We start from the raw sequence: 27,725 nt of genomic DNA on the forward strand, positions 1-27,725 counted from the left end.
CACAGAATGGACAGATCAGATAGAACTACTGTACATAGGGGGATAGAGAGATCAGATAGAACTGCTCTACACAGGGGAATCAGATTGAACTCTGTGCACAGGGAATGGACAGGTCAGAAAACTACTGTACACAGGGAATGGACAGATCAGAGAACTACTGTACAAAGGGAATGGACAGATCAGATAGAACTACTGTACACAGGGAATGGAGAGATCAGATAGAACTACTGTACAGAGGGAATGGAGAGATCAGATAGAACTACTGTACACAGGGAATGGACAGATCAGACAGAACGACTGTACACAGGGAATGCACAGATCAGATCGAACTGCTGTACACGGAATGGAGAGATGCGATCGAACTAGTGAACAAAGGGAATGGAGTGATCAGATAGACCTACTGTACACAGGGAATGGAGAGATCAGACAGACCTACTGTACACAGGGAATGGACAGATCAGGTAGAACTACCTTACACAGGGAATGGAGAGATCAGATAGAACTACTGTACACAGGGAATGGAGAGATCAGATAGAACTACTGTACACAGGGAATGGAGAGACCAGAGAGAACTACTGTACACAGGGAATGGAGGGATCAGATAGAACTACTGTACACAGGGAATGGACAGATCAGATAGAACTAGTGTACACAGGTGAATGGACAGATCAGATAAAACTACTGTACACGGGAATGGACAGATCAGATATAACTACTGTACACGGGAATGGACAGATCAGATATAACTACTGTACACAGGGAATGGAGAGATCAGATAGAATTTCTGTACACAGAATGGAGTGATCAGATAGAACTAGTGAACACAGTGAATGGAGAGATCAGATAGACCTACTATACACAGGGAATGGAGAAATCAGATAGAAGTACTGTACACAGAATGGACAGATCAGATAGAACTACTGTACATAGGGGGATAGAGAGATCAGATAGAACTGCTCTACACAGGGGAATCAGATTGAACTCTGTACACAGGGAATGGACAGGTCAGAAAACTACTGTACACAGGGAATGGACAGATCAGAGAACTACTGTACAAAGGGAATGGACAGATCAGATAGAACTACTGTACACAGGGAATGGAGAGATCAGATAGAACTACTGTACAGAGGGAATGGAGAGATCAGATAGAACTACTGTACACAGGGAATGGACAGATCAGACAGAACGACTGTACACAGGGAATGCACAGATCAGATCGAACTGCTGTACACGGAATGGAGAGATGCGATCGAACTAGTGAACAAAGGGAATGGAGTGATCAGATAGACCTACTGTACACAGGGAATGGAGAGATCAGACAGACCTACTGTACACAGGGAATGGACAGATCAGGTAGAACTACCTTACACAGGGAATGGAGAGATCAGATAGAACTACTGTACACAGGGAATGGAGAGATCAGATAGAACTACTGTACATAGGGAATGGAGAGACCAGAGAGAACTACTGTACACAGGGAATGGAGGGATCAGATAGAACTACTGTACACAGGGAATGGACAGATCAGATAGAACTAGTGTACACAGGTGAATGGACAGATCAGATAAAACTACTGTACACGGGGAATGGACAGATCAGAGAACTACTGTACAAAGGGAATGGACAGATCAGATAGAACTACTGTACACAGGGAATGGAGAGATCAGATAGAACTACTGTACAGAGGGAATGGAGAGATCAGATAGAACTACTGTACACAGGGAATGGACAGATCAGACAGAACGACTGTACACAGGGAATGCACAGATCAGATCGAACTGCTGTACACGGAATGGAGAGATGCGATCGAACTAGTGAACAAAGGGAATGGAGTGATCAGATAGACCTACTGTACACAGGGAATGGAGAGATCAGACAGACCTACTGTACACAGGGAATGGACAGATCAGGTAGAACTACCTTACACAGGGAATGGAGAGATCAGATAGAACTACTGTACACAGGGAATGGAGAGATCAGATAGAACTACTGTACACAGGGAATGGAGAGACCAGAGAGAACTACTGTACACAGGGAATGGAGGGATCAGATAGAACTACTGTACACAGGGAATGGACAGATCAGATAGAACTAGTGTACACAGGTGAATGGACAGATCAGATAAAACTACTGTACACGGGAATGGACAGATCAGATATAACTACTGTACACAGGGAATGGAGAGATCAGATAGAATTTCTGTACACAGAATGGAGTGATCAGATAGAACTAGTGAACACAGTGAATGGAGAGATCAGATAGACCTACTATACACAGGGAATGGAGAAATCAGATAGAAGTACTGTACACAGAATGGACAGATCAGATAGAACTACTGTACATAGGGGGATAGAGAGATCAGATAGAACTATTGTACACAGGGGAATCAGATAGAACTATGTGCACAGGGAATGGACAGATCAGAGAACTACTGTACACAGGGAATGGACATGTCAAAAAACTACTGTACACAGGGAATGGACAGATCAGATAGAACTACTGTACACAGGGAATGGACAGATCAGATAGAACTGCTGTACACGGAATGGAGAGATCAGATCGAACTAGTGAACACAGTGAATGGAGTGGTCAGATAGACCTGCTGTACAAAGGGAATGGAGAGGTCAGATAGACCTGCTGTACACAGGGAATGGAGAGAACAGATAGAACTACTGTACACGGAATGGAGAGATCAGATAGAACTACTGTACACAGGGAATGGAGTGATCAGAGAACTACTGTACACAGGGAATGGACAGATCAGGTTGAACTACTGTACACAGGGAATGGAGAGATCAGATAAAACTACTGTACACAGGGAATGGAGAGATCAGATAGAACTACTATACACAGGGAATGGAGAGACCAGAGAGAACTACTGTACACAGGGAATGGAGAGATCAGATAGAACTACTGTACACAGGGAATGGACAGATCAGGTTGAACTACTGTACACAGGGAATGGAGAAATCAGATAAAACTACTGTACACAGGGAATGGAGAGATCAGATAGAACTACTGTACACAGGGAATGGAGAGACCAGAGGAAACTACTGTACACAGGGAATGGAGAGATCAGATAGAACTACTGTACACAGGGAATGGACAGATCAGATAGAACTACTGTACACAGGGGAATGGGGGAATGGAGAGATGAGATAGAACTACTGTAGACAGGGAATGGACAGATCAGATAGAACTACTGCATACAGGGGAATGGAGAGATCAGATAGAACTACTGTACATAGGGAATGGACAGATCAAATAGAACTACTGTACACAGGGAATGGAGCGATCAGATAGAACTACTTTACACAGGGGAATGTGCAGATCAGATATAACTACTCTACACGGCGAATGGAGAGATCAGATAAAACTACTGTACACCAGGGAATGGACAGATCAGATATAACTACTGTATACGGGAATGGGAATATCAGATAGAACTACTGTACACGGGAATGGAGATTACAGATAGGACTACTGTACACAGAATGGAGAGATAAGATAGAACTAGTGTACACAGGAAATGGACAGATCAGATAGAACTACTGTACACAGGGAATGGAGAGATCAGGGAACTACTGTACACAGGGAATGGACAGATGAGGTCGAACTACTGTATACAGGGAATGGAGAGATCAGATAAAATTACTGTACACAGGGAATGGCGAGATCAGATATTACTACTGTACACATGGAATGGACAGATCAGATAGAACTACTGTACACAGGGAATGGACAGATCAGATAGAACTAGTGTACACAGGGGTATGGACAGATCAGATAAAACGACTGTACACGGGAATGGACAGATCAGATATAACTACTGTACACAGTGAATGGAGAGATCAGATAGAATTTCTGTACACAGAATGGAGAGATCAGATAGAACTACTGTACACAGGGAATGGATAGATCAGATAGAACTACTGTACACAGGGGAATGGACAGATCAAGTATAACTACTGTACACGGAATGGACAGATCAGATAGAACTACTGTACACAGGGAAAGGACAGATCAGATAGAACTACTGTACATAGGGGGAATAGAGAGATCGGATAGAACTACTGTACACAGGGAATGGACAGATCAGATAGAACTGTACACATGGGGGAATGGAGAGATCAGATAAAACTACTGTACACAGAATGGAGAGATCAGATAGAACTACTGTACACAGGGAATGGAGAGATCAGATAGAACTACTGTACACAGGGAATGGAGAGATCCGAGATAACTACTGTACACAGATAATGGATAGATTGGATATAACTATTGTACACAGAGAATGGATAGATCAGATAGAACTATTGTACACAGGGAATGGGCAGATCAGATAGAACTTGTGTACACAGGGAATGGACAGATCAGATAGAACTCCTCGACATCGGGAATGGAGAGATCAGATAGAACTGCTCGACACAGGGGAATCAGATAGAATCATGTACACAGGGAATGGACAGATCAGAGAACTACTGTACACAGGGAATGCACAGATCAGATTGAACTGCTGTACACGGAATGGAGAGATGAGATCGAACGAGTGAACACAGTGAATGGAGTGATCAGATAGACCTACTGTACACAGGGAATGGAGAGATCAGATAGAACTACTGTACACAGGGAATGGACAGATCAGACAGAACCCGTGTACACAGGTGAATGGAGTGATCAGATATAACTACTGTACACACGGAATGCACAGATCAGATATAACTACTGTACACAGGGAATGCTGAGATCAGATAGAACTACTGTACACAGGGAATGGATAGATCAGATAGAACTACTGCACACAGGGAATGGACAGATCAGATAGAACAACTGTACATCGGTGGAATGGAGAGATCAGATAGAATACTGTACACAGGGCAATCAGATAGAACTATGGACACAGGGAATGGACAGATCAGATAGAACTACTGTACACAGGGAATGGAGAGATCAGATAGAACTACTGTACACAGGGAATGGACAGATCAGATAGAACTACTGTACACAGGGAATGGACATATCAGACAGAACTAGTGTACACAGGGGAATGGACAGATCAGATAAAACTACTGTACACGGGAATGGACAGATCAGATATAACGACTGTACACAGGGAATGGAGAGATCAGGTAGAATTTCTGTACACAGAATGGACAGATCAGTTAGAACTAGTGTATACAGGGAATGGACAGAACAGATAGAACTACTGTACATAGGGGAATGGAGAGATCAGATATAACTACTGCACACACGGAATGGACAGATCAAATATAACTACTGTACACAGGGAATGGATAGATCAGATAGAACTACTGTACACAGGGAATGGACAGATCAGATAGAACTACTGTACACATGGAATGCACAGATCAGATCGAACTACTGTACACAGAATGGAGACATCAGATAGAACTACTGTACAGAGAGAATGGACAGATCAGATAGAACTACTGTACATAGGGGGGATAGAGAGATCAGATAGAACTACTGTACACAGGGGAATCAGAAAGAACTATGTACACAGGGAATGGACAGATCAGAGAACTACTGTGCACAGGGAATGGACAGATCAAAGAACTACTGTACACAGGGAATGGAGAGATCAGATAGACCTGCTGTACACAGGGAATGGAGAGAACAGATAGAACTACCGTACACGGAATGGAGAGATCAGATAGAACTACTGTACACAGGGAATGGAGAGATCAGAGAACTACTGTACACAGGGAATGGATAGATCAGACAGAACTACTGTACACAGGGAATGGACAGATCAGATAGAACTACTGTACACAGGGAATGGGCAGATCAGATAGAACTACTGTACACAGGGGAATGGACAGATCAGATTGAACTATGTACACAGGGAATGGATAGATCAGAGAACTACTGTACACAGGGAATGGACAGATTAGAACTACTGAACACAGGGAATGGCGAGATCAGATAGAACTACCGTACACAGGGAATGGAGAGATCAGATAGAACTACTGTACACAGGGAATGGACAGATCAGATAGAACTACTGTACACGGGAATGGAGATATCAGATAGAACTACTGTACACCGGGAATGGACAGATCAGATAGAACTACTGTACACAGGGGAATGGGGGAATGGAGAGATCAGATAGAACTACTGTAGACAGGGAATGGACAGATCAGATAGAATTACTGCATGCAGGGGAATGGAGAGATCAGATAGAACTACTGTACACAGGGAATGTGCAGATCAGATATAACTACTCTACACGGGGAATGGAGAGATCAGATAAAACTACTGAACACCAGGGAATGGACAGATCAGATATAACTACTGTACATGGGAATGGAAATATCAGATAGAACTACTGTACACGGGAATGGAGATATCAGATAGAACTACTGTACACAGAATGGAGAGATCAGAGAACTACTGTACACAGGGAATGGATAGATCAGATAGAACTACTGTACACGGGAATGGACAGATCAGATAGAACTACTGTACATCGGGGGAATAGAGAGATCAGATAGAACTACTGTACACAGGGGTATCAGATAGAACTATGTACACAGGGAATGGACAGATCAGAGAACTACTGTACACAGGGAATGGATAGATCAGATAGAACTACTGTACACAGGGGAATGGACAGATCAGATATAACTACTATACAAGGAATGGATAGATCAGATAGAACTACGGTACACAGGGAATGTACAGATCAGATAGAACTACTATACATAGGGGGAATAGAGAGATCAGATAGAACTACTGTACACAGGGAATGGAGGGATCAGATAGAACTACTGTGCACAGGGGAATGGAGAGATCAGATCGAACTACTGTACACAGGGAATGGAGAGATCAGATAGAACGACTGTATACAGGGAATGGACAGATCAGATAGAACTACTGTACACAGGGAATGGACAGATCAGATAGAACTACTGTACATAGAGGGAATAGTGAGATCTGATAGAACTACTGTACACAGGGGTATCAGATAGAACTATGTACACAGGGAATGGACAGATCAGATATAACTACTGTACACAGTTAATGGAGAGATCAGATAGAATTTCTGTACAAAGAATGGAGATCAGATAGAACTAGTGTACACAGGGAATGGACAGATCAGATAGAACTACTGTACACAGGGAATGGACAGATCAGATAGAACTACTGTACACAGGGAATGGACAGATCAGATAGAACTACTGTACATAGAGGGAATAGTGAGATCTGATAGAACTACTGTACACAGGGGTATCAGATAGAACTATGTACACAGGGAATGGACAGATCAGATATAACTACTGTACACAGTTAATGGAGAGATCAGATAGAATTTCTGTACAAAGAATGGAGATCAGATAGAACTAGTGTACACAGGGAATGGACAGATCAGAGAACTACTGTGCACAGGGAATGGACAGATCAAAGAACTACTGTACACAGGGAATGGAGAGATCAGATAGACCTGCTGTACACAGGGAATGGAGAGAACAGATAGAACTACCGTACACGGAATGGAGAGATCAGATAGAACTACTGTACACAGGGAATGGAGAGATCAGAGAACTACTGTACACAGGGAATGGATAGATCAGACAGAACTACTGTACACAGGGAATGGACAGATCAGATAGAACTACTGTACACAGGGAATGGGCAGATCAGATAGAACTACTGTACACAGGGGAATGGACAGATCAGATTGAACTATGTACACAGGGAATGGATAGATCAGAGAACTACTGTACACAGGGAATGGACAGATTAGAACTACTGAACACAGGGAATGGCGAGATCAGATAGAACTACCGTACACAGGGAATGGAGAGATCAGATAGAACTACTGTACACAGGGAATGGACAGATCAGATAGAACTACTGTACACGGGAATGGAGATATCAGATAGAACTACTGTACACCGGGAATGGACAGATCAGATAGAACTACTGTACACAGGGGAATGGGGGAATGGAGAGATCAGATAGAACTACTGTAGACAGGGAATGGACAGATCAGATAGAATTACTGCATGCAGGGGAATGGAGAGATCAGATAGAACTACTGTACACAGGGAATGTGCAGATCAGATATAACTACTCTACACGGGGAATGGAGAGATCAGATAAAACTACTGAACACCAGGGAATGGACAGATCAGATATAACTACTGTACATGGGAATGGAAATATCAGATAGAACTACTGTACACGGGAATGGAGATATCAGATAGAACTACTGTACACAGAATGGAGAGATCAGAGAACTACTGTACACAGGGAATGGATAGATCAGATAGAACTACTGTACACGGGAATGGACAGATCAGATAGAACTACTGTACATCGGGGGAATAGAGAGATCAGATAGAACTACTGTACACAGGGGTATCAGATAGAACTATGTACACAGGGAATGGACAGATCAGAGAACTACTGTACACAGGGAATGGATAGATCAGATAGAACTACTGTACACAGGGGAATGGACAGATCAGATATAACTACTATACAAGGAATGGATAGATCAGATAGAACTACGGTACACAGGGAATGTACAGATCAGATAGAACTACTATACATAGGGGGAATAGAGAGATCAGATAGAACTACTGTACACAGGGAATGGAGGGATCAGATAGAACTACTGTGCACAGGGGAATGGAGAGATCAGATCGAACTACTGTACACAGGGAATGGAGAGATCAGATAGAACGACTGTATACAGGGAATGGACAGATCAGATAGAACTACTGTACACAGGGAATGGACAGATCAGATAGAACTACTGTACATAGAGGGAATAGTGAGATCTGATAGAACTACTGTACACAGGGGTATCAGATAGAACTATGTACACAGGGAATGGACAGATCAGATATAACTACTGTACACAGTTAATGGAGAGATCAGATAGAATTTCTGTACAAAGAATGGAGATCAGATAGAACTAGTGTACACAGGGAATGGACAGATCAGATAGAACTACTGTACACAGGGAATGGACAGATCAGATAGAACTACTGTACACAGGGAATGGACAGATCAGATAGAACTACTGTACATAGAGGGAATAGTGAGATCTGATAGAACTACTGTACACAGGGGTATCAGATAGAACTATGTACACAGGGAATGGACAGATCAGATATAACTACTGTACACAGTTAATGGAGAGATCAGATAGAATTTCTGTACAAAGAATGGAGATCAGATAGAACTAGTGTACACAGGGAATGGACAGATCAGAGAACTACTGTGCACAGGGAATGGACAGATCAAAGAACTACTGTACACAGGGAATGGAGAGATCAGATAGACCTGCTGTACACAGGGAATGGAGAGAACAGATAGAACTACCGTACACGGAATGGAGAGATCAGATAGAACTACTGTACACAGGGAATGGAGAGATCAGAGAACTACTGTACACAGGGAATGGATAGATCAGACAGAACTACTGTACACAGGGAATGGACAGATCAGATAGAACTACTGTACACAGGGAATGGGCAGATCAGATAGAACTACTGTACACAGGGGAATGGACAGATCAGATTGAACTATGTACACAGGGAATGGATAGATCAGAGAACTACTGTACACAGGGAATGGACAGATTAGAACTACTGAACACAGGGAATGGCGAGATCAGATAGAACTACCGTACACAGGGAATGGAGAGATCAGATAGAACTACTGTACACAGGGAATGGACAGATCAGATAGAACTACTGTACACGGGAATGGAGATATCAGATAGAACTACTGTACACCGGGAATGGACAGATCAGATAGAACTACTGTACACAGGGGAATGGGGGAATGGAGAGATCAGATAGAACTACTGTAGACAGGGAATGGACAGATCAGATAGAATTACTGCATGCAGGGGAATGGAGAGATCAGATAGAACTACTGTACACAGGGAATGTGCAGATCAGATATAACTACTCTACACGGGGAATGGAGAGATCAGATAAAACTACTGAACACCAGGGAATGGACAGATCAGATATAACTACTGTACATGGGAATGGAAATATCAGATAGAACTACTGTACACGGGAATGGAGATATCAGATAGAACTACTGTACACAGAATGGAGAGATCAGAGAACTACTGTACACAGGGAATGGATAGATCAGATAGAACTACTGTACACGGGAATGGACAGATCAGATAGAACTACTGTACATCGGGGGAATAGAGAGATCAGATAGAACTACTGTACACAGGGGTATCAGATAGAACTATGTACACAGGGAATGGACAGATCAGAGAACTACTGTACACAGGGAATGGATAGATCAGATAGAACTACTGTACACAGGGGAATGGACAGATCAGATATAACTACTATACAAGGAATGGATAGATCAGATAGAACTACGGTACACAGGGAATGTACAGATCAGATAGAACTACTATACATAGGGGGAATAGAGAGATCAGATAGAACTACTGTACACAGGGAATGGAGGGATCAGATAGAACTACTGTGCACAGGGGAATGGAGAGATCAGATCGAACTACTGTACACAGGGAATGGAGAGATCAGATAGAACGACTGTATACAGGGAATGGACAGATCAGATAGAACTACTGTACACAGGGAATGGACAGATCAGATAGAACTACTGTACATAGAGGGAATAGTGAGATCTGATAGAACTACTGTACACAGGGGTATCAGATAGAACTATGTACACAGGGAATGGACAGATCAGATATAACTACTGTACACAGTTAATGGAGAGATCAGATAGAATTTCTGTACAAAGAATGGAGATCAGATAGAACTAGTGTACACAGGGAATGGACAGATCAGATAGAACTACTGTACACAGGGAATGGACAGATCAGATAGAACTACTGTACACAGGGAATGGACAGATCAGATAGAACTACTGTACATAGAGGGAATAGTGAGATCTGATAGAACTACTGTACACAGGGGTATCAGATAGAACTATGTACACAGGGAATGGACAGATCAGATATAACTACTGTACACAGTTAATGGAGAGATCAGATAGAATTTCTGTACAAAGAATGGAGATCAGATAGAACTAGTGTACACAGGGAATGGACAGATCAGAGAACTACTGTGCACAGGGAATGGACAGATCAAAGAACTACTGTACACAGGGAATGGAGAGATCAGATAGACCTGCTGTACACAGGGAATGGAGAGAACAGATAGAACTACCGTACACGGAATGGAGAGATCAGATAGAACTACTGTACACAGGGAATGGAGAGATCAGAGAACTACTGTACACAGGGAATGGATAGATCAGACAGAACTACTGTACACAGGGAATGGACAGATCAGATAGAACTACTGTACACAGGGAATGGGCAGATCAGATAGAACTACTGTACACAGGGGAATGGACAGATCAGATTGAACTATGTACACAGGGAATGGATAGATCAGAGAACTACTGTACACAGGGAATGGACAGATTAGAACTACTGAACACAGGGAATGGCGAGATCAGATAGAACTACCGTACACAGGGAATGGAGAGATCAGATAGAACTACTGTACACAGGGAATGGACAGATCAGATAGAACTACTGTACACGGGAATGGAGATATCAGATAGAACTACTGTACACCGGGAATGGACAGATCAGATAGAACTACTGTACACAGGGGAATGGGGGAATGGAGAGATCAGATAGAACTACTGTAGACAGGGAATGGACAGATCAGATAGAATTACTGCATGCAGGGGAATGGAGAGATCAGATAGAACTACTGTACACAGGGAATGTGCAGATCAGATATAACTACTCTACACGGGGAATGGAGAGATCAGATAAAACTACTGAACACCAGGGAATGGACAGATCAGATATAACTACTGTACATGGGAATGGAAATATCAGATAGAACTACTGTACACGGGAATGGAGATATCAGATAGAACTACTGTACACAGAATGGAGAGATCAGAGAACTACTGTACACAGGGAATGGATAGATCAGATAGAACTACTGTACACGGGAATGGACAGATCAGATAGAACTACTGTACATCGGGGGAATAGAGAGATCAGATAGAACTACTGTACACAGGGGTATCAGATAGAACTATGTACACAGGGAATGGACAGATCAGAGAACTACTGTACACAGGGAATGGATAGATCAGATAGAACTACTGTACACAGGGGAATGGACAGATCAGATATAACTACTATACAAGGAATGGATAGATCAGATAGAACTACGGTACACAGGGAATGTACAGATCAGATAGAACTACTATACATAGGGGGAATAGAGAGATCAGATAGAACTACTGTACACAGGGAATGGAGGGATCAGATAGAACTACTGTGCACAGGGGAATGGAGAGATCAGATCGAACTACTGTACACAGGGAATGGAGAGATCAGATAGAACGACTGTATACAGGGAATGGACAGATCAGATAGAACTACTGTACACAGGGAATGGACAGATCAGATAGAACTACTGTACATAGAGGGAATAGTGAGATCTGATAGAACTACTGTACACAGGGGTATCAGATAGAACTATGTACACAGGGAATGGACAGATCAGATATAACTACTGTACACAGTTAATGGAGAGATCAGATAGAATTTCTGTACAAAGAATGGAGATCAGATAGAACTAGTGTACACAGGGAATGGACAGATCAGATAGAACTACTGTACACAGGGAATGGACAGATCAGATAGAACTACTGTACACAGGGAATGGACAGATCAGATAGAACTACTGTACATAGAGGGAATAGTGAGATCTGATAGAACTACTGTACACAGGGGTATCAGATAGAACTATGTACACAGGGAATGGACAGATCAGATATAACTACTGTACACAGTTAATGGAGAGATCAGATAGAATTTCTGTACAAAGAATGGAGATCAGATAGAACTAGTGTACACAGGGAATGGACAGATCAGAGAACTACTGTGCACAGGGAATGGACAGATCAAAGAACTACTGTACACAGGGAATGGAGAGATCAGATAGACCTGCTGTACACAGGGAATGGAGAGAACAGATAGAACTACCGTACACGGAATGGAGAGATCAGATAGAACTACTGTACACAGGGAATGGAGAGATCAGAGAACTACTGTACACAGGGAATGGATAGATCAGACAGAACTACTGTACACAGGGAATGGACAGATCAGATAGAACTACTGTACACAGGGAATGGGCAGATCAGATAGAACTACTGTACACAGGGGAATGGACAGATCAGATTGAACTATGTACACAGGGAATGGATAGATCAGAGAACTACTGTACACAGGGAATGGACAGATTAGAACTACTGAACACAGGGAATGGCGAGATCAGATAGAACTACCGTACACAGGGAATGGAGAGATCAGATAGAACTACTGTACACAGGGAATGGACAGATCAGATAGAACTACTGTACACGGGAATGGAGATATCAGATAGAACTACTGTACACCGGGAATGGACAGATCAGATAGAACTACTGTACACAGGGGAATGGGGGAATGGAGAGATCAGATAGAACTACTGTAGACAGGGAATGGACAGATCAGATAGAATTACTGCATGCAGGGGAATGGAGAGATCAGATAGAACTACTGTACACAGGGAATGTGCAGATCAGATATAACTACTCTACACGGGGAATGGAGAGATCAGATAAAACTACTGAACACCAGGGAATGGACAGATCAGATATAACTACTGTACATGGGAATGGAAATATCAGATAGAACTACTGTACACGGGAATGGAGATATCAGATAGAACTACTGTACACAGAATGGAGAGATCAGAGAACTACTGTACACAGGGAATGGATAGATCAGATAGAACTACTGTACACGGGAATGGACAGATCAGATAGAACTACTGTACATCGGGGGAATAGAGAGATCAGATAGAACTACTGTACACAGGGGTATCAGATAGAACTATGTACACAGGGAATGGACAGATCAGAGAACTACTGTACACAGGGAATGGATAGATCAGATAGAACTACTGTACACAGGGGAATGGACAGATCAGATATAACTACTATACAAGGAATGGATAGATCAGATAGAACTACGGTACACAGGGAATGTACAGATCAGATAGAACTACTATACATAGGGGGAATAGAGAGATCAGATAGAACTACTGTACACAGGGAATGGAGGGATCAGATAGAACTACTGTGCACAGGGGAATGGAGAGATCAGATCGAACTACTGTACACAGGGAATGGAGAGATCAGATAGAACGACTGTATACAGGGAATGGACAGATCAGATAGAACTACTGTACACAGGGAATGGACAGATCAGATAGAACTACTGTACATAGAGGGAATAGTGAGATCTGATAGAACTACTGTACACAGGGGTATCAGATAGAACTATGTACACAGGGAATGGACAGATCAGATATAACTACTGTACACAGTTAATGGAGAGATCAGATAGAATTTCTGTACAAAGAATGGAGATCAGATAGAACTAGTGTACACAGGGAATGGACAGATCAGATAGAACTACTGTACACAGGGAATGGACAGATCAGATAGAACTACTGTACACAGGGAATGGACAGATCAGATAGAACTACTGTACATAGAGGGAATAGTGAGATCTGATAGAACTACTGTACACAGGGGTATCAGATAGAACTATGTACACAGGGAATGGACAGATCAGATATAACTACTGTACACAGTTAATGGAGAGATCAGATAGAATTTCTGTACAAAGAATGGAGATCAGATAGAACTAGTGTACACAGGGAATGGACAGATCAGATAGAACTACTGTACACAGGGGAATGGAGAGATCAGATAAAACTACTGTACACAGGGAATGGACAGATCAGATATAACTACTGTACACAGGGAATGGAGAGATCAGATAGAACTACTGCACACAGGGAATGGATAGATCAGATAGAACTACTGTACACAGTGAATGGAGAAATCAGATAGAACTACTGTACACAGGGAATGGAGAGATCAGATAGAACTATTGTGCACAGGGAATGGACAGATCAAATAGAACTACTGTACACAGGGAATGGACAGATGAGATAGAACTACTGTACACAGGGAATGGAGAGACCAGATAGAACTACTGTACACAGGGAATGGAGAGATCAGATCAAACTACTGTACACAGGGGAATGAGGGAATGGAGAGATCAGATAGAACTACTGTACACAGGGAATGGACAGATCAGATAGAACTACTGCACACAGGGGAATGGAGAGATCAGATAGAACTACTGTACAAGGGAATGGACAGATCAGATAGAACTACTGTACACAGGGAATGGAGAGATCAGATAGGACTACTGCACCCTGAGAGGAGGGGAAAGTTAGCTTCGATAGAACTGATGTGTACAGGTGAGGTGAATGGACAGATCCGAGAACTACTTCATGTGAATGGACAGATTAAATGTAATCACTACCCAGAGGGGTGGTGAATGAACAGATCAGATAAAACTACTGCACAGAGGGTCAGTGAATGGAGGTCTCAGATAACTACTGCAGTGTTGGCGTGGTCTTCCCAGGAGATTGCTTTGGAGGGGCAACGGAGCAGGTAGTGGGCCCATCAAAGAGATGAATCTCATGGAGGCTGAGAGGCAATTTTGTTGTTTGTTTTGTATGACAACTTTCCACTCAGCCCAATATTGCCTGCTGGCCTAATTGGTGGCATTCAGCAGCTCCTCCACTTGCCATGAACTGACATCTGAAGGAACTCTTGCTCCGCTTCTACAGGAATCCTATCAAACGCAGCCAGGTCAGTGGGTGCAGTCATATTCCTGTGCCATAGATCACGCAGCTATACCTGCTGAGGTGGTCTGCACTTGGGACTTTCAGCTCGTCGATTTGGAGACTCACAATGAGCACTTGCACGGAGTTCTGCTGGATGACAATCTTACCCATGACTCCAGTCTCTTGGGACACTTGGTGGTAAATGTTCCGCTGACTTGGCACAGTGCTTCAGGCTCTGCGACACACATTAGCATTTCAAGCACATACCTCGCACGACTAAATTTGACAGGAAAATATGGCAGCATGTGCCCAAAATTTGGAAACTGGCAATGGGCAAAGTCTTGGGCCAGGTGCAGAGAAGATGGAAGTGTACCTGTGTGTTTGGAGTGTCAGGATTTATTTATGGTAGTCTTAATGATGTGGTGAAACGATCCAGAAAAATGACTACTGAATCTGCAACTAGCCAATCGCAAAAGCTAGGGTTTCTGTTCCAAGTTGATGCCACAATGCCAGCACCAGTCGGCGTTTTGTTGGATATTAAGGGAATCAAGGGATATGGGGACAGTGCAGGAAAGTGGAGTTGAGCATTGATCTTATTGAATGGTGGAGCAAGTTCAAGGGGCTGAATGAGCTACTCCTGCTCCTAATTCTTAAGTTCTTATGTCAGGATCGTACACAATGGTTTACAACGGGAAGTTGGCGAGAGGCTGTCAAAGGGCATGAGCAAGCTGGTCTTGCTCCGCACCACTGGGGCACCGGTCAGCATCATTCAATAACCGCGTGGACCCCTCCTGGAGCCGAAGGTATCGACAGCGTTGGACCATCTCCCTGAATAGTGGTGAAATGTGGCTCACAGCAGTTGATGCAATGGTACGAAATACTGTTGGTGATATCGCAGGAAGCCTCTCAAACCAAATTCCTAATTCAGCTATTTTAACATGAGGCATTAAACAACTTATTTTAAATGGATTAACTGCACCGTTAAAATATCAGAGAAGAATTTTCCAGCAGTAATTTCTATCTACATGTCTTACTTTCTGTTGGGACAATAACAATGAGGCATGATCCATACCTTGATTGACACTGGGATGAGTGGAGACCAATGGAAGGCCTCTCCCTAAGATTATGCTTCTTTTCAGCGTTAGCTTACAGCATATGTTCGACATGCTGAAGGTATTCCCGGTGGGGATATTGCAAGAACCACAGACAAATTTGGCATTTATTGGTGTTGTGCTTTAAACAGAGACATAGTAATTAATTCTTGTATTCGTCAGTGACCATGAAGGTCCAGCAGCAATTCTGATAGTGAACTATTGGCCTTAATATTTGATGCTGAACAGGACACGTGCCAGTCAAGGGTGTGTCAGGTAAACAAGGGGTTCAGGTAGTGGCGACTCTGAAAATGTGAAGGTCACAACCCCGAAGGGTGTCAAGCAAGACAGGTCACGGCTGGATCAATAATAAGGAACAAACAGCAACAAAGAGTCAGCTGGTGCGCTGTTGAATGGCAATTGAGATTTAGAAATGTCGTTGAGGAGGCAACTAATGGGTTACTAAAGGCTACGAACATAACAGAAGAATTAGGAGCAGGAGTCGGCCATTCGGCCCCTTGAGCCTGTTCCACCATTCAATAAGATCATGGCTGATCTTCTACCTCAACTTCACTTTCCTGCACTGTCCCCATAACCCTCGATTCCCTTAATATCCAAAAATCTAGCAATCTCCGTCTTGAATATACTCAAAGACTGAGCCTCCACAGCCCTCTGGATAGAGAATTCCAAAGATTCACCATCCTCTGAGTGAAGAAGTTTCTCCTCATCTCAGTCCTAAATGATCGACCCCTTATTCTGAGACTGTGACCCCTGGTTCTAGACTCCCAAGCCAGGGGAAACATCCTCTCTGCATCTACCCTGTCAAGCCCTGTAAGAATTTTGTATGTTTCAATCAGATCACCTCTTATTCTTCTAAACTCTAGAGAGTATAGGCCTAGTCTACTTAATCTCTCGTCATAGGACAATCCCCCTATCCCAGGAATCAGTCTGATGAACCTTTGTTGCACTCCCTCCATGGCTAGAATATCCTTCCTTAGGTAACATTGAGCAAAACATGCGTTCTGGGAAAGGTGAAGTTCCATCTGACAACATGCGCTGGCATCAGAAAGGTCCTTGAGGCGATGTTGTCCCTCATGTGGTTTCTCGGTGGTAGTCCACACCTAGTTGAACAGCATTGTGTGATAGCCGCCAAATCAGGAAATACTAAGGAAAGGCCCGACTAATAATTTCCATAGGATGGAAATTCTTAATTCTTTTTTTTAAATCATGATTTTGTTAGTTGTACAGGCTGTATTCTTAAATGGCGTATTTCAGGATTACTCAATTTTGTTCTGGCTTGCAGCATGTATCTTATTCACTTGAAAAGAAAAAATATTTGTAGGACTGTGTGGAAAAAGCAGGGGAGTGGGACTAATTTCAACAAGTTGGAGGCACAGAACGGGCCGAGTGGCCCCCTGCTGTGCTGTGAGATTTGATGATAAATAAATTATGTGCAGTTTACACAGAAGACCTGCCAATGTTGGTTATTTAATCTGTGCCTTAGATCTTGATGAGTGGGCGACTCAAGGTTTGTACATATATCTCAGCCATTTGTGAAGATCTTTTCTAGTACTTGACTGGCAGCAATATTTTGTGACAAAAATGTAATTTCATACTATACCTTCTGAATCTTCTTGCACCTCCTCCTCTTTGTCTTCACTATTATCGCTACAAGCACGGAAAAGAAATTGCCCATTTAGTGCTCACTCCAGCTCAGGAGACACAGTGACTCAGTGCAAATCACCAAGTGCTCAGAGTTAGAATATGAAAACAAAGATAAAACAAATTGTTTAAAGCAAAAAGCAGTGGATGCACACATGTACTTACAACGAGCAAGCAAGTTAAATCTCAATACTTCTCATGCCATTCCATAGTTAATAGTCTCTAATGTCTGTAGGGTCGAAGTCTTCTCTGTGATGCATACTTGCATCTAGCAGGGCTCCCTGCCTTGCACAGAGCTGCACAGGATTACCTTTCAGCGATGTTACCGAGCAAAGAACCAGAGGTTAAACCCTTCTGGAGAAAGTTACTTGACTGTACAGTCTAGGACTACGTTCCATCTTCTCTGACTGCCACAGACTCGCTTCTCAAGGCTCAACTTATTCGAGCTCTGTGATTCTGTATGTATCTAAATATATACACATTAAAAAACAATCTTCCAAAGATTGCCGTCTTGTTGGTAACAAGGTCTGTCAGTCTATTCCTTTTTGTTGCTGCACTTGTCAAGTTGATAGATATGAGCAATAGGGAATGTAGGGCTTTTCCATTTATTGGCTTTACATCACCATCAAGCACACCGTGTCAAGTACATCAACCAAGTACTCTACCCAAGAAAGTATTCAATAACAATGTATCTTAGCCTTAACCTCACAATAGCATCAGTGACCACACCGGCAGTCCTGAAGGTGTGAGTGATATTACCAATTTAGTGACGACATATACCAAATTTGAGTGCTTTTGTATCTGTCTTCACAAAAGAGGGGGACGATGCAGACATTATAGTTAAGGAGGAGGAGTGTTGAATATTAGATGAGATCAACATAGTTATTAAGGGGTTTAGCATCTTTGAAAGTGCATAAATCCCCAGGACCGGATGAAATGTTCCTTTCATTTTCAAAGGTTAAGAGAAGCAAGGGAGGAAATAGCAGAGGCTTTGATCATCATTTTCCAATCCTCTCTGGCTACAGTTATGGTGCCAGAGGGCTGCTAATGTTGTACCGTTGTTTAAAAAGGGAGAAAGGGATAGACCGAGTAATTACAGGCCAGACAGCCTAACCTCGGTGGTAGGAAAGTTACTGGAAAAAATTCTGAGGGACAGGATAAATCGTCAACTAGAAAGGCACGGATTAATCAAGGACAGTCAGCATGAATGTTAAGTGAAGGTGGTGTGTGACTAACTTGATTGAATTTTTGAGGAGGTAACAAGGAGAGTCGATGTAGTCTACATGGATTTTAGCAAGGCTTTTGACAAGGTCCCACATGGCAGACTGAACAGAAAAGTAAAAGTCCATGGGATTCAAGGGAAAGTGGCAAGTTGGATCCAAAATTGGCTCAGTGGCAGGAATCAAAGGGTAATGGTCAACGGGCATTTTTGTGACCTAAAGGCTGTTTTCCAGTGTGGTTGCGCAGGGCTCAGTACTGGGTCCCTTGCCTTTTTGTAGTATATATCAATGACTTTGACTTCAACATACGGGGCATGATTAAGAAGTTTACAGATGATATAAAAATTGTCCGTGTGGTTGATAGTGAGGAAGAAAGCTGTAGACTGCAGGAAGATATCAATGTATTGGTCAGGTGGGCAGAGAAGTGGCAAATGGAATTCAATCAGGAGAAATATGATTTGCATTTGTAGAGGGCTAACAAGGCAAGGGAATACACGGTATACTGTAGGATACTGAGAAGTGTAGAGTAACAGAAGGACCTTGGAGTACATGTCCACAGATCCCTGAAGATAGCAGGACATGTAGATAAGGTGGTTAAGAAAGTATACAGGAAACTTTCCTTTATTAGACGAGGCATAGAATACAAGAGCAGGGAACCATATAAAACACTAGTTAGGCCCCAGCTAGAGTACTGCGTACAGTTCTGGTCACGACATTATCAGAAAGATGTGATTGCATTAGAGAGGGTACAGAGGAGGTTTACGAGGATGTTGTCAGGACTGGAGAAATTTCGTTGAGGAAAAATTGGATAGGTTGGGGTTGTTTTCTTTGGAATAGAGGCGGCTGAGGGGAGACTTAATTGAGGTGTGTTAAATTATGAGGGGCCTGGATGGAGTGGATAGGAAGGACCTATTTCCCTTCGCAGAGAAGTCAATAATTAAAGGCCATAGATTTACAATAATTGGTAGAATGATTAGAGGGGAGTCGAGGAGAACCTTTTACACCCAGAGGGTGGTGGGGGTCTGGAACTCACTGCCTGAAAGGGTGATAGAGGCAGGAACCCTCACCACATTTAAAAAGTACTTGGATGTGCACTTGAAGTGCTGTAACCTGCAGGGCTACGGACCAAGAAAGTGGGATAAGGCTGGATAGCTCTTTGTTGGCTGGCGCAGACACGATGGGCCGAAATGGCCTTCTTCTGTGCTGTAAATTTCTATGATTCTATAGTGCATTTGGAGACTATTTGGACTCATTGTACACAGCTGGCCAAACAAGCCTTTCAAGCCCATTGACTAGGGCTGCAGTCAAACCAGATCCCATAAGATAAAGGGAACCGTGTGCAAAATCGACAGGGGCACCAGTGCATGACTCTCAACTTGGGAATTTAAAAAAAATTGAATCGTCAAGGAAGGCTGCTGAAGGAGGAAGTGAGGCAGAACATAGCAGGGCCATAGTAAATTGTATGTAATCGTCATCCTGTTTTGAATATTTAGCCTGAATGAATCACAGAACATGCGCCCTTAGTTTTGTAATGAGTTTTGTTGGCTGCACTTTTCAACCAATGCAAATGACTTCATAGAGGGATGAAAAATACTTCACAAAGCAATCGAGTACAAATACCCTGCGCAATGCACTTATGGAATGGCATGGTGGCTCAATGGGCAGCACTCTCGCCTCGGAGTCAGAAGGTTGTGGGTTCAAGTCCCTCCCCAGAGACTTCAGCACAAATAAATCTAGGCTGAAACTTGAATGCAGTGCTGAGGGAGTGCCGCACTGTCGCATGGATGTGTTTCAGATGAGACATTAAATCGAGGGTCTCATCTGCTTTCTCAGGTGGACGTAAAAGATCCCGTGGCACTATTTCGAAGAAGAGCAGGGGAGTTAGCCCTGTTGTGCTGGCAATTTTTTATCCCTCAATCAAGATCACTAAAACAGATTATCTGGTTATTATATTGCTGTTTGTGGAAGCTTGCTGTGTGCAAATTGGCCATCACATTTCCTACATTACGACAGTGACTACACTCCAAAAGTACTTAATTGGCTGTAAATCGCTTTGAGACGTCCGGTGGTCGTGAAAGGCGCTATATAAATCCAAGTCTTTCTTTCTTTCTTTGTTTCATTCTTTCACAAACCCGAAGATCCCTCCACATTATTATTTTTGTTGCAGGACACCACAATGCTTTGGGAGCAGGGCATTTAATGTGAATTTTCTCAGGGTCATATTTGGGCACATTCACCCATCTGGGGTTGGAGATAGGGTTACAATCTGGTGCAAATTCTTCAGCCCTGGGTTCCCATCCTGTAAGGCTCCATGCTGGGAGTGGCCTGCTGAATATACCCGATTTAGTACAATCGCTGAAGCCATGTTGGCGGCTGGCCCTGATCACAGATCATACTGCGCTAATTAAACCCGTGTCATTAAATATGAAATTCCATGAGAAGTAAGTTATTAGAGAAATCAGATGGGGCAAAATGCCACATCCCTTCAAACAATCAATCAGAACATGCACTGAGAAAGAAAGCAATAAGCAGAAAATGGTTTCTTTGGAGGCGATTAATATCAAAAACCAGCCTTTTAAATTGTACCACATTTAGAATTTGCATGTATTTATCACAGACCTGTCGATAGGCCTTTCATTGCATGCACATGCTACTTAAGCGCTTCACTTCCAAAGCCATGTTCTCATGCAGCTAATGAAGCTTCCTAACTCAAACCAATTTTCATTAATCCTGGACTACACCAACCTGTCTGATGGTGGAAAGGAAATATTCTCCTCATATATATCTCCTTCTAACCCCAGACTGCTCCAGCTACTGCTGTTGCCATTACTGCCGGAAAGGAAAAGAAAGGCAGTGGACATTGAGTAACTGACCATATTTTCTCATTTCCTCTCCCCATTCCCATTGTTTGGTCAAACTACACACACACACACACACACAGCAATTCTAGAACACAGAGACAGTGCATTTTCTGTCACTGATCCTGTACCCAACGTGCAATTCACCAGCTTTCTTCTGTGTCAATGTCTTCAAAAAACGAATACTTGGAACATCTTTTCCGAGCAGACTGGTATCTTTGGCTATTTGTGACATCGAAGAGCCAAAACGGCGAGGCTCAACTGCCAGCGTGTAGCCTCGCTCAGAGCGAGGGGAGGGGGGGGGTCGGAGGTCGGGTGGGTAACACACTGGCTCTGATTCACCACCTGCATTGGCCAGCTTCTGAGCCCGCGGAATCCCGTGCCTGGACACTAAATGTGGCAGGTTTGGTGCCACCATCTATAGTTTTGCTGTTTGTTTGTCAATATTAACCTTTTTCCTTCGCTGACCTACTTTTTGCACCAGCCCGAGAGTTTCAAAAAATGCTGTAAGCAATAGGAGCAGAACTGATGTGTGTTAATAAGCTAGACTAAAAATAGTTACCACAGATGCAATGTTATGCCATTTAGAGAAGAGAGATTGACTAATTTTACTTCTCTAGGAGGGCATAAAGATATCTAAGAGCAAAGGAGTTTGCCGTTTAATTTTAAACAAATTAAAACCGTGTACTTGATGGAACTTGTTACAATGAAGGCAAGAGACATACAGGGGCACTTTATTTTGTTAACTTCAGAAAATAACCCCTTAAATGCTTTTCAAGATTACATAATGAACATACTTTAAATATCTACTCTCTCATTTCTGGCACTAAACACTAAATTAGGTAACAATACCCTGCTTCACAATTCCCTAAGTAAATCAAAAAACAGTCATCTGTTCTCTTACAAAAATGGTTACTGTCCTCCTGAAAGGGAGTATGGATTTCTTTCAATTACCACATGACCATCATTCTCTGTACGTTTACTTTTGCCCGTTAGTTCTCAGGACAAAATCGGGCTTAAAGCATCTGCTCCCCTGGTCATTGGTCAGTCTGAAACATAGGAACAAAGTTCGCACTGACGGACACAAGCAGGTGTACAATAATTGAGTGTCATAAAACATCCAATTAATTGAAACTGGAAAAATAAGTGACTTGCCAGTGAAGTTGACTATTGAAGATTAAGGGGTGATCTAATTGCGGTGTTTAAGATGATTGAAGGATTTGATGGGGTAGAGAGAGAGAGAGAGAGACTATTTCCTCTGGTGGGGGAGTCCAGAACAAGGGTGGCAGGGGGTAACCTTAAAATTAGAGCTAGGCCAATTGGGGGGATATCAGGAAGAACGTCACACAAAGGGTAATGGAAACCTGCAACGTGCTCCCCTAAAGAGCTGTTGAGGATGAGGGTAATTGAAAAATTCAAAACTGAGATTCATAGATTTTTGTTCGGGAAGGTTATTAAGGGTTTCGGAACCAAGGTGGAGTTTACGTACAGATCAGCCATGATCGAATTGAATGGTGGAACAGACTCGAGGTGCTGCATGTCCTATTCCTGTTCCTATGATCCAAAAATAGGCAGGGGACATACATCCACACAAGTCACTTATTTCCCCCTTGTCCATCTACACCCCCCCCCCCCTTCCCCCGTGCATCTAAATTGTGAAGTGAGACCTAAAGGAAACTCTTAACTGTTTAACTCACTTGCATCAAGTTAAAACAGATTTCCTTTCCAGTCTCATGATAGAATGCAATGCCGGCTTTTCACAATACGTATCAACTCTTGATATTAATTTTACAGAGCTGTGACTACATCTCGAAAACACAAGCCAAAAATGCTTCGAGAGTAGCTTAAGAGAAGTGCGGCTAAAGACTGTTTTATCTGCCTCTGTTTATACATCAGCAAGCTGCGACAGGTACAAGAATGCAAATTCAGCAGCCTCCGTCCAATTTTCTATTGCTACTCATTTTAAATGGAGCTGAACAATAGAGTTCACATGGGACACATTCCGCAGCACAAACAGGTAGGGTGCATATCCATTTTACAAGAGGATTTGAGTACAAGAGTAAAGATGTCTTACTGCAATTATATAGAGCCCTGGTGAGACCACACCTGGAGTATTGTGTACAGTTTGGGTCTCCTTACCTAAGGAAGGATATACTTGCCATAGAGGGAGTGCAATGAAGGTTCACCAGACTGATTCCTGGGATGGGAGGGGGGGGGGGGGGGAGTTGAGGTGACTACCCTATAGTTTTAGAAGAATGAGAGGTGATCTCATTGAAACATACAACATTTTTATAGGGCTTGACAGGGTAGATGCAGGGAGGATGTTTCCTCTGGCTGGGGAGTCTAGAACCAGGGGTCACAGTCTCAGAATAAGGGGTCGGCCATTTAGGACTGAGATGAGGAGGAATTTCTTCACTCAGAGGGTGGTGAATCTTTGGAATTCTCTACCCCAGAGGGCTGTGGAGGCTCAGTCAGTGAGTATATTCAAGATGGAGATCGATAAGACTTTTGGATATTAAGGGAATCAGGAATATGGGAATAGTGCAGGAAAGTGGAGTTGAGGTTGAAGATCGGCCATGATCTCACTGAATGGCGGAGCAGGCTCGAGGGACCAAATGGCCTACTGCTGCTCCTAATTCTTATGTTATGTTCTTATGTCTCTGCACGTGTTCTAGATATGAAGCTAAACACTCTAATACGATTTTTTAAATAGCCACTGGGGCCAATGTCAAATAGTGTCTTCTTGTATAAAACCAACAAGACACAGGACTTAAACAAGACTCCCCTATACTGTAGGGCACTTATTTTATATGGTAATTGGTTAAATTCATATGATTTCATGTACTGTTCTTTAGAAGTGAACTGTTCAAACCCCCATGCACTTCATAATTCCAGATTGCTCATTAATTACAGGGAAGATAAATATCTTTTAGTTGATCTCATTTAAAATGGTTTAACTATAATAAAAATGTGAACTGTGCTTTGTACAGCAAACACTGACTGATGTGGTTGTAGTTACCTGTCGCTGAGGTGCAGGAAGCTGCTCGTCTCATCTGGATGTTCATCTTCAAAACTCAGATTGGACCAGCTGCCGGTACTGTCATCGCCAATGCTGAGGCTAAGCTGTTGACTGGTTGTGGTGGAATCAGTTGACCTCAATCCATCCTTAAGATTGCCGCTGCATGCAGACAAGTACAAGTGCCTTAGTATCTTTCGATAACATTAACGTATAAAACCACACTGCAGAAGCAATCAATCTTGCCCACTGTTCAAAGAAGCAACCATTTGAATATTGTGCTGCAAACACAGCCCTTGATTATTTTGGTTTTACAGAGGTAGAATTGAGGGCCTGTACGTGCCTGCACTATCTCCTAAAACTAACAGCTTGCACTTGTACAGAGCCGATAATGTAAGGAGCATCACGAGACACTTCATACAGGAGAGTGCAGACAGCAAGTGTTGGTCGAATTACCAGAGACAGTCAATAATGCGGAGGATAGGTTTTCAAAATTAGATGGATTGTTGAGATTTGGGCCAAATTTGAATTGAGAATATCTCAAGATTGCAAGCTTTTTTTGAAGAATAAAGGCACACAGATGGTGTAGGTGCCATCCCAGCCCAATGGGTTGGATGAAAAAGTAACAGTAGTGCATTTAAATATTACTTCCTACCACTATTTAAAACCTGAATTATAAAGGAATAGGCTTAAAATAAATTTTGAACTTTAAAAATATGTATCACATCTAAAAACAGAAAGTAAGATTAAAACAATTCTCATTTTATAAAGGTGACAATTGCCATCAATAACTGAAGTAAGCAGGCTAGATGTCTCAAGGCTCTCTGCACGGTGGGCTACACCAAGCATACCATGTTCTGCAATTTATGTTGCTTTCTCAGCTGATCTGGCTCTGTCATTCTCACCAACAATCGCTCTTGTTCTTCAGTCTCTCCCCGACAGTCACCCCCACCCCCAACCCACCCCCTCCCCATGCGAGGTGCTTTAAGCTTGCTCTTACCAGAGCTGCTGAACTCTGACTGTGCTGGTTTGATCTTCCTGCTTCCTTGCACCATTGGGAGATCACGCTTGTGCTGCGTCTCTCTTCCCTCAGCTTCCCGCTCATGCTCTCCCCCTTTGTGCAATTTCAACTCGCATTCCTGCTGTTCAATTTCCTCCTGCCCCTTCATTTCCAACACGTACAGGTACTGCTTTTCCTGCTCTTGGAGCTGTTCAGTGCCCATGTCTACCTCCAGTCAGTACACGTCACAATAGAAAAAATTGCAGGGCTATGGGGAAAGCGCAGGGGAGTGGAACGAACTAGATTGCTCTTCGAAAGAGCCGGGGCAGACTCGAGGGGTCAAATGGACTCCTTCTGTGCCGTACTAGTCTATGATATTACAATGCTATCTCCACTATCGAATACAAGCTTATCCTGCACTAGCTCGGTTCCTTGCACGGTGCTCCAAGTATAGCATTTTGTTTCTGTTGGTCTACTTTAGACATTCTCACAGATCTGACAAAATTCTTACAGGGCTTGACAGGGTAGATGCAGGGAGGATGTTTCCTCTGGCTGGGGAGTGCAGAACTAGGGGTCACAGTCTCAGGATAAGGGGTCGTCTATTTAGGACTGAGATGAGGAGAAACTTCTTCACTCAGAGGGTGGTGAATCTTTGGAATTCTCTACCCAGAGAACATAAGAAATAGGATCAGCAGTAGGCCATACGGCCCCTCGAGCCTGCTCCGTCATTTAATACAATCATGGCTGATCCAATCATGGACTCAGCTCCACTCAGGTCAGGAGAACTGTGGGGGCTCAGTCTTTGAGTATATTCAAGACGGAGATCGATAGATTTTTGGATATTAAGGGGATCAAGGGATATGGGGACAGTGCAGGAAAGTGGAATTGAGGTCGAAGATCAGCCATGATCTCATTGAATGGCGGAGCAGGCTCGAGGGGCCGAATGGCCTACTCCTGCTCCGAATTCTTATGTTCTTATGACTCTCTTCAGTAGCCAATGATCACTTCAAAGAATATATATTTTCCTTTGACGTCAAGACTTATGACTACACTTTGGCAACATCAACATTTTTAAATACGAGTGAGAATGAGATTGGATGATTGG

The 27,725-nt window shown here is 42.9% G+C and overlaps 1 protein-coding gene across 6 annotated transcripts in view; it reads right to left on the minus strand.

Moving 5' to 3' along the window:
• akap11 (A kinase (PRKA) anchor protein 11) overlaps positions 1–27,725 on the minus strand; it is a 130,566-nt gene that overhangs the window by 20,101 nt on the left and 82,740 nt on the right. For 4 of the 6 annotated variants that reach the window (XM_070894152.1, XM_070894153.1, XM_070894149.1 and 1 more), the window contains 3 exons: positions 25,624–25,782; positions 22,492–22,575; positions 18,486–18,532 (listed from right to left, as the gene is read on the minus strand). In XM_070894152.1, coding sequence (XP_070750253.1) covers positions 18,486–18,532; positions 22,492–22,575; positions 25,624–25,782 — 290 coding nt within the window. The remainder of the gene's footprint in view (positions 1–18,485; positions 18,533–22,491; positions 22,576–25,623; positions 25,783–27,725) is intronic. The other 2 variants (XM_070894151.1, XM_070894155.1) reach the window with 2 other exon arrangements.

The sequence above is a fragment of the Pristiophorus japonicus genome, chromosome 11 (assembly GCF_044704955.1).
Source record: "Pristiophorus japonicus isolate sPriJap1 chromosome 11, sPriJap1.hap1, whole genome shotgun sequence".
Lineage (NCBI taxonomy): Eukaryota > Metazoa > Chordata > Chondrichthyes > Pristiophoridae > Pristiophorus > Pristiophorus japonicus.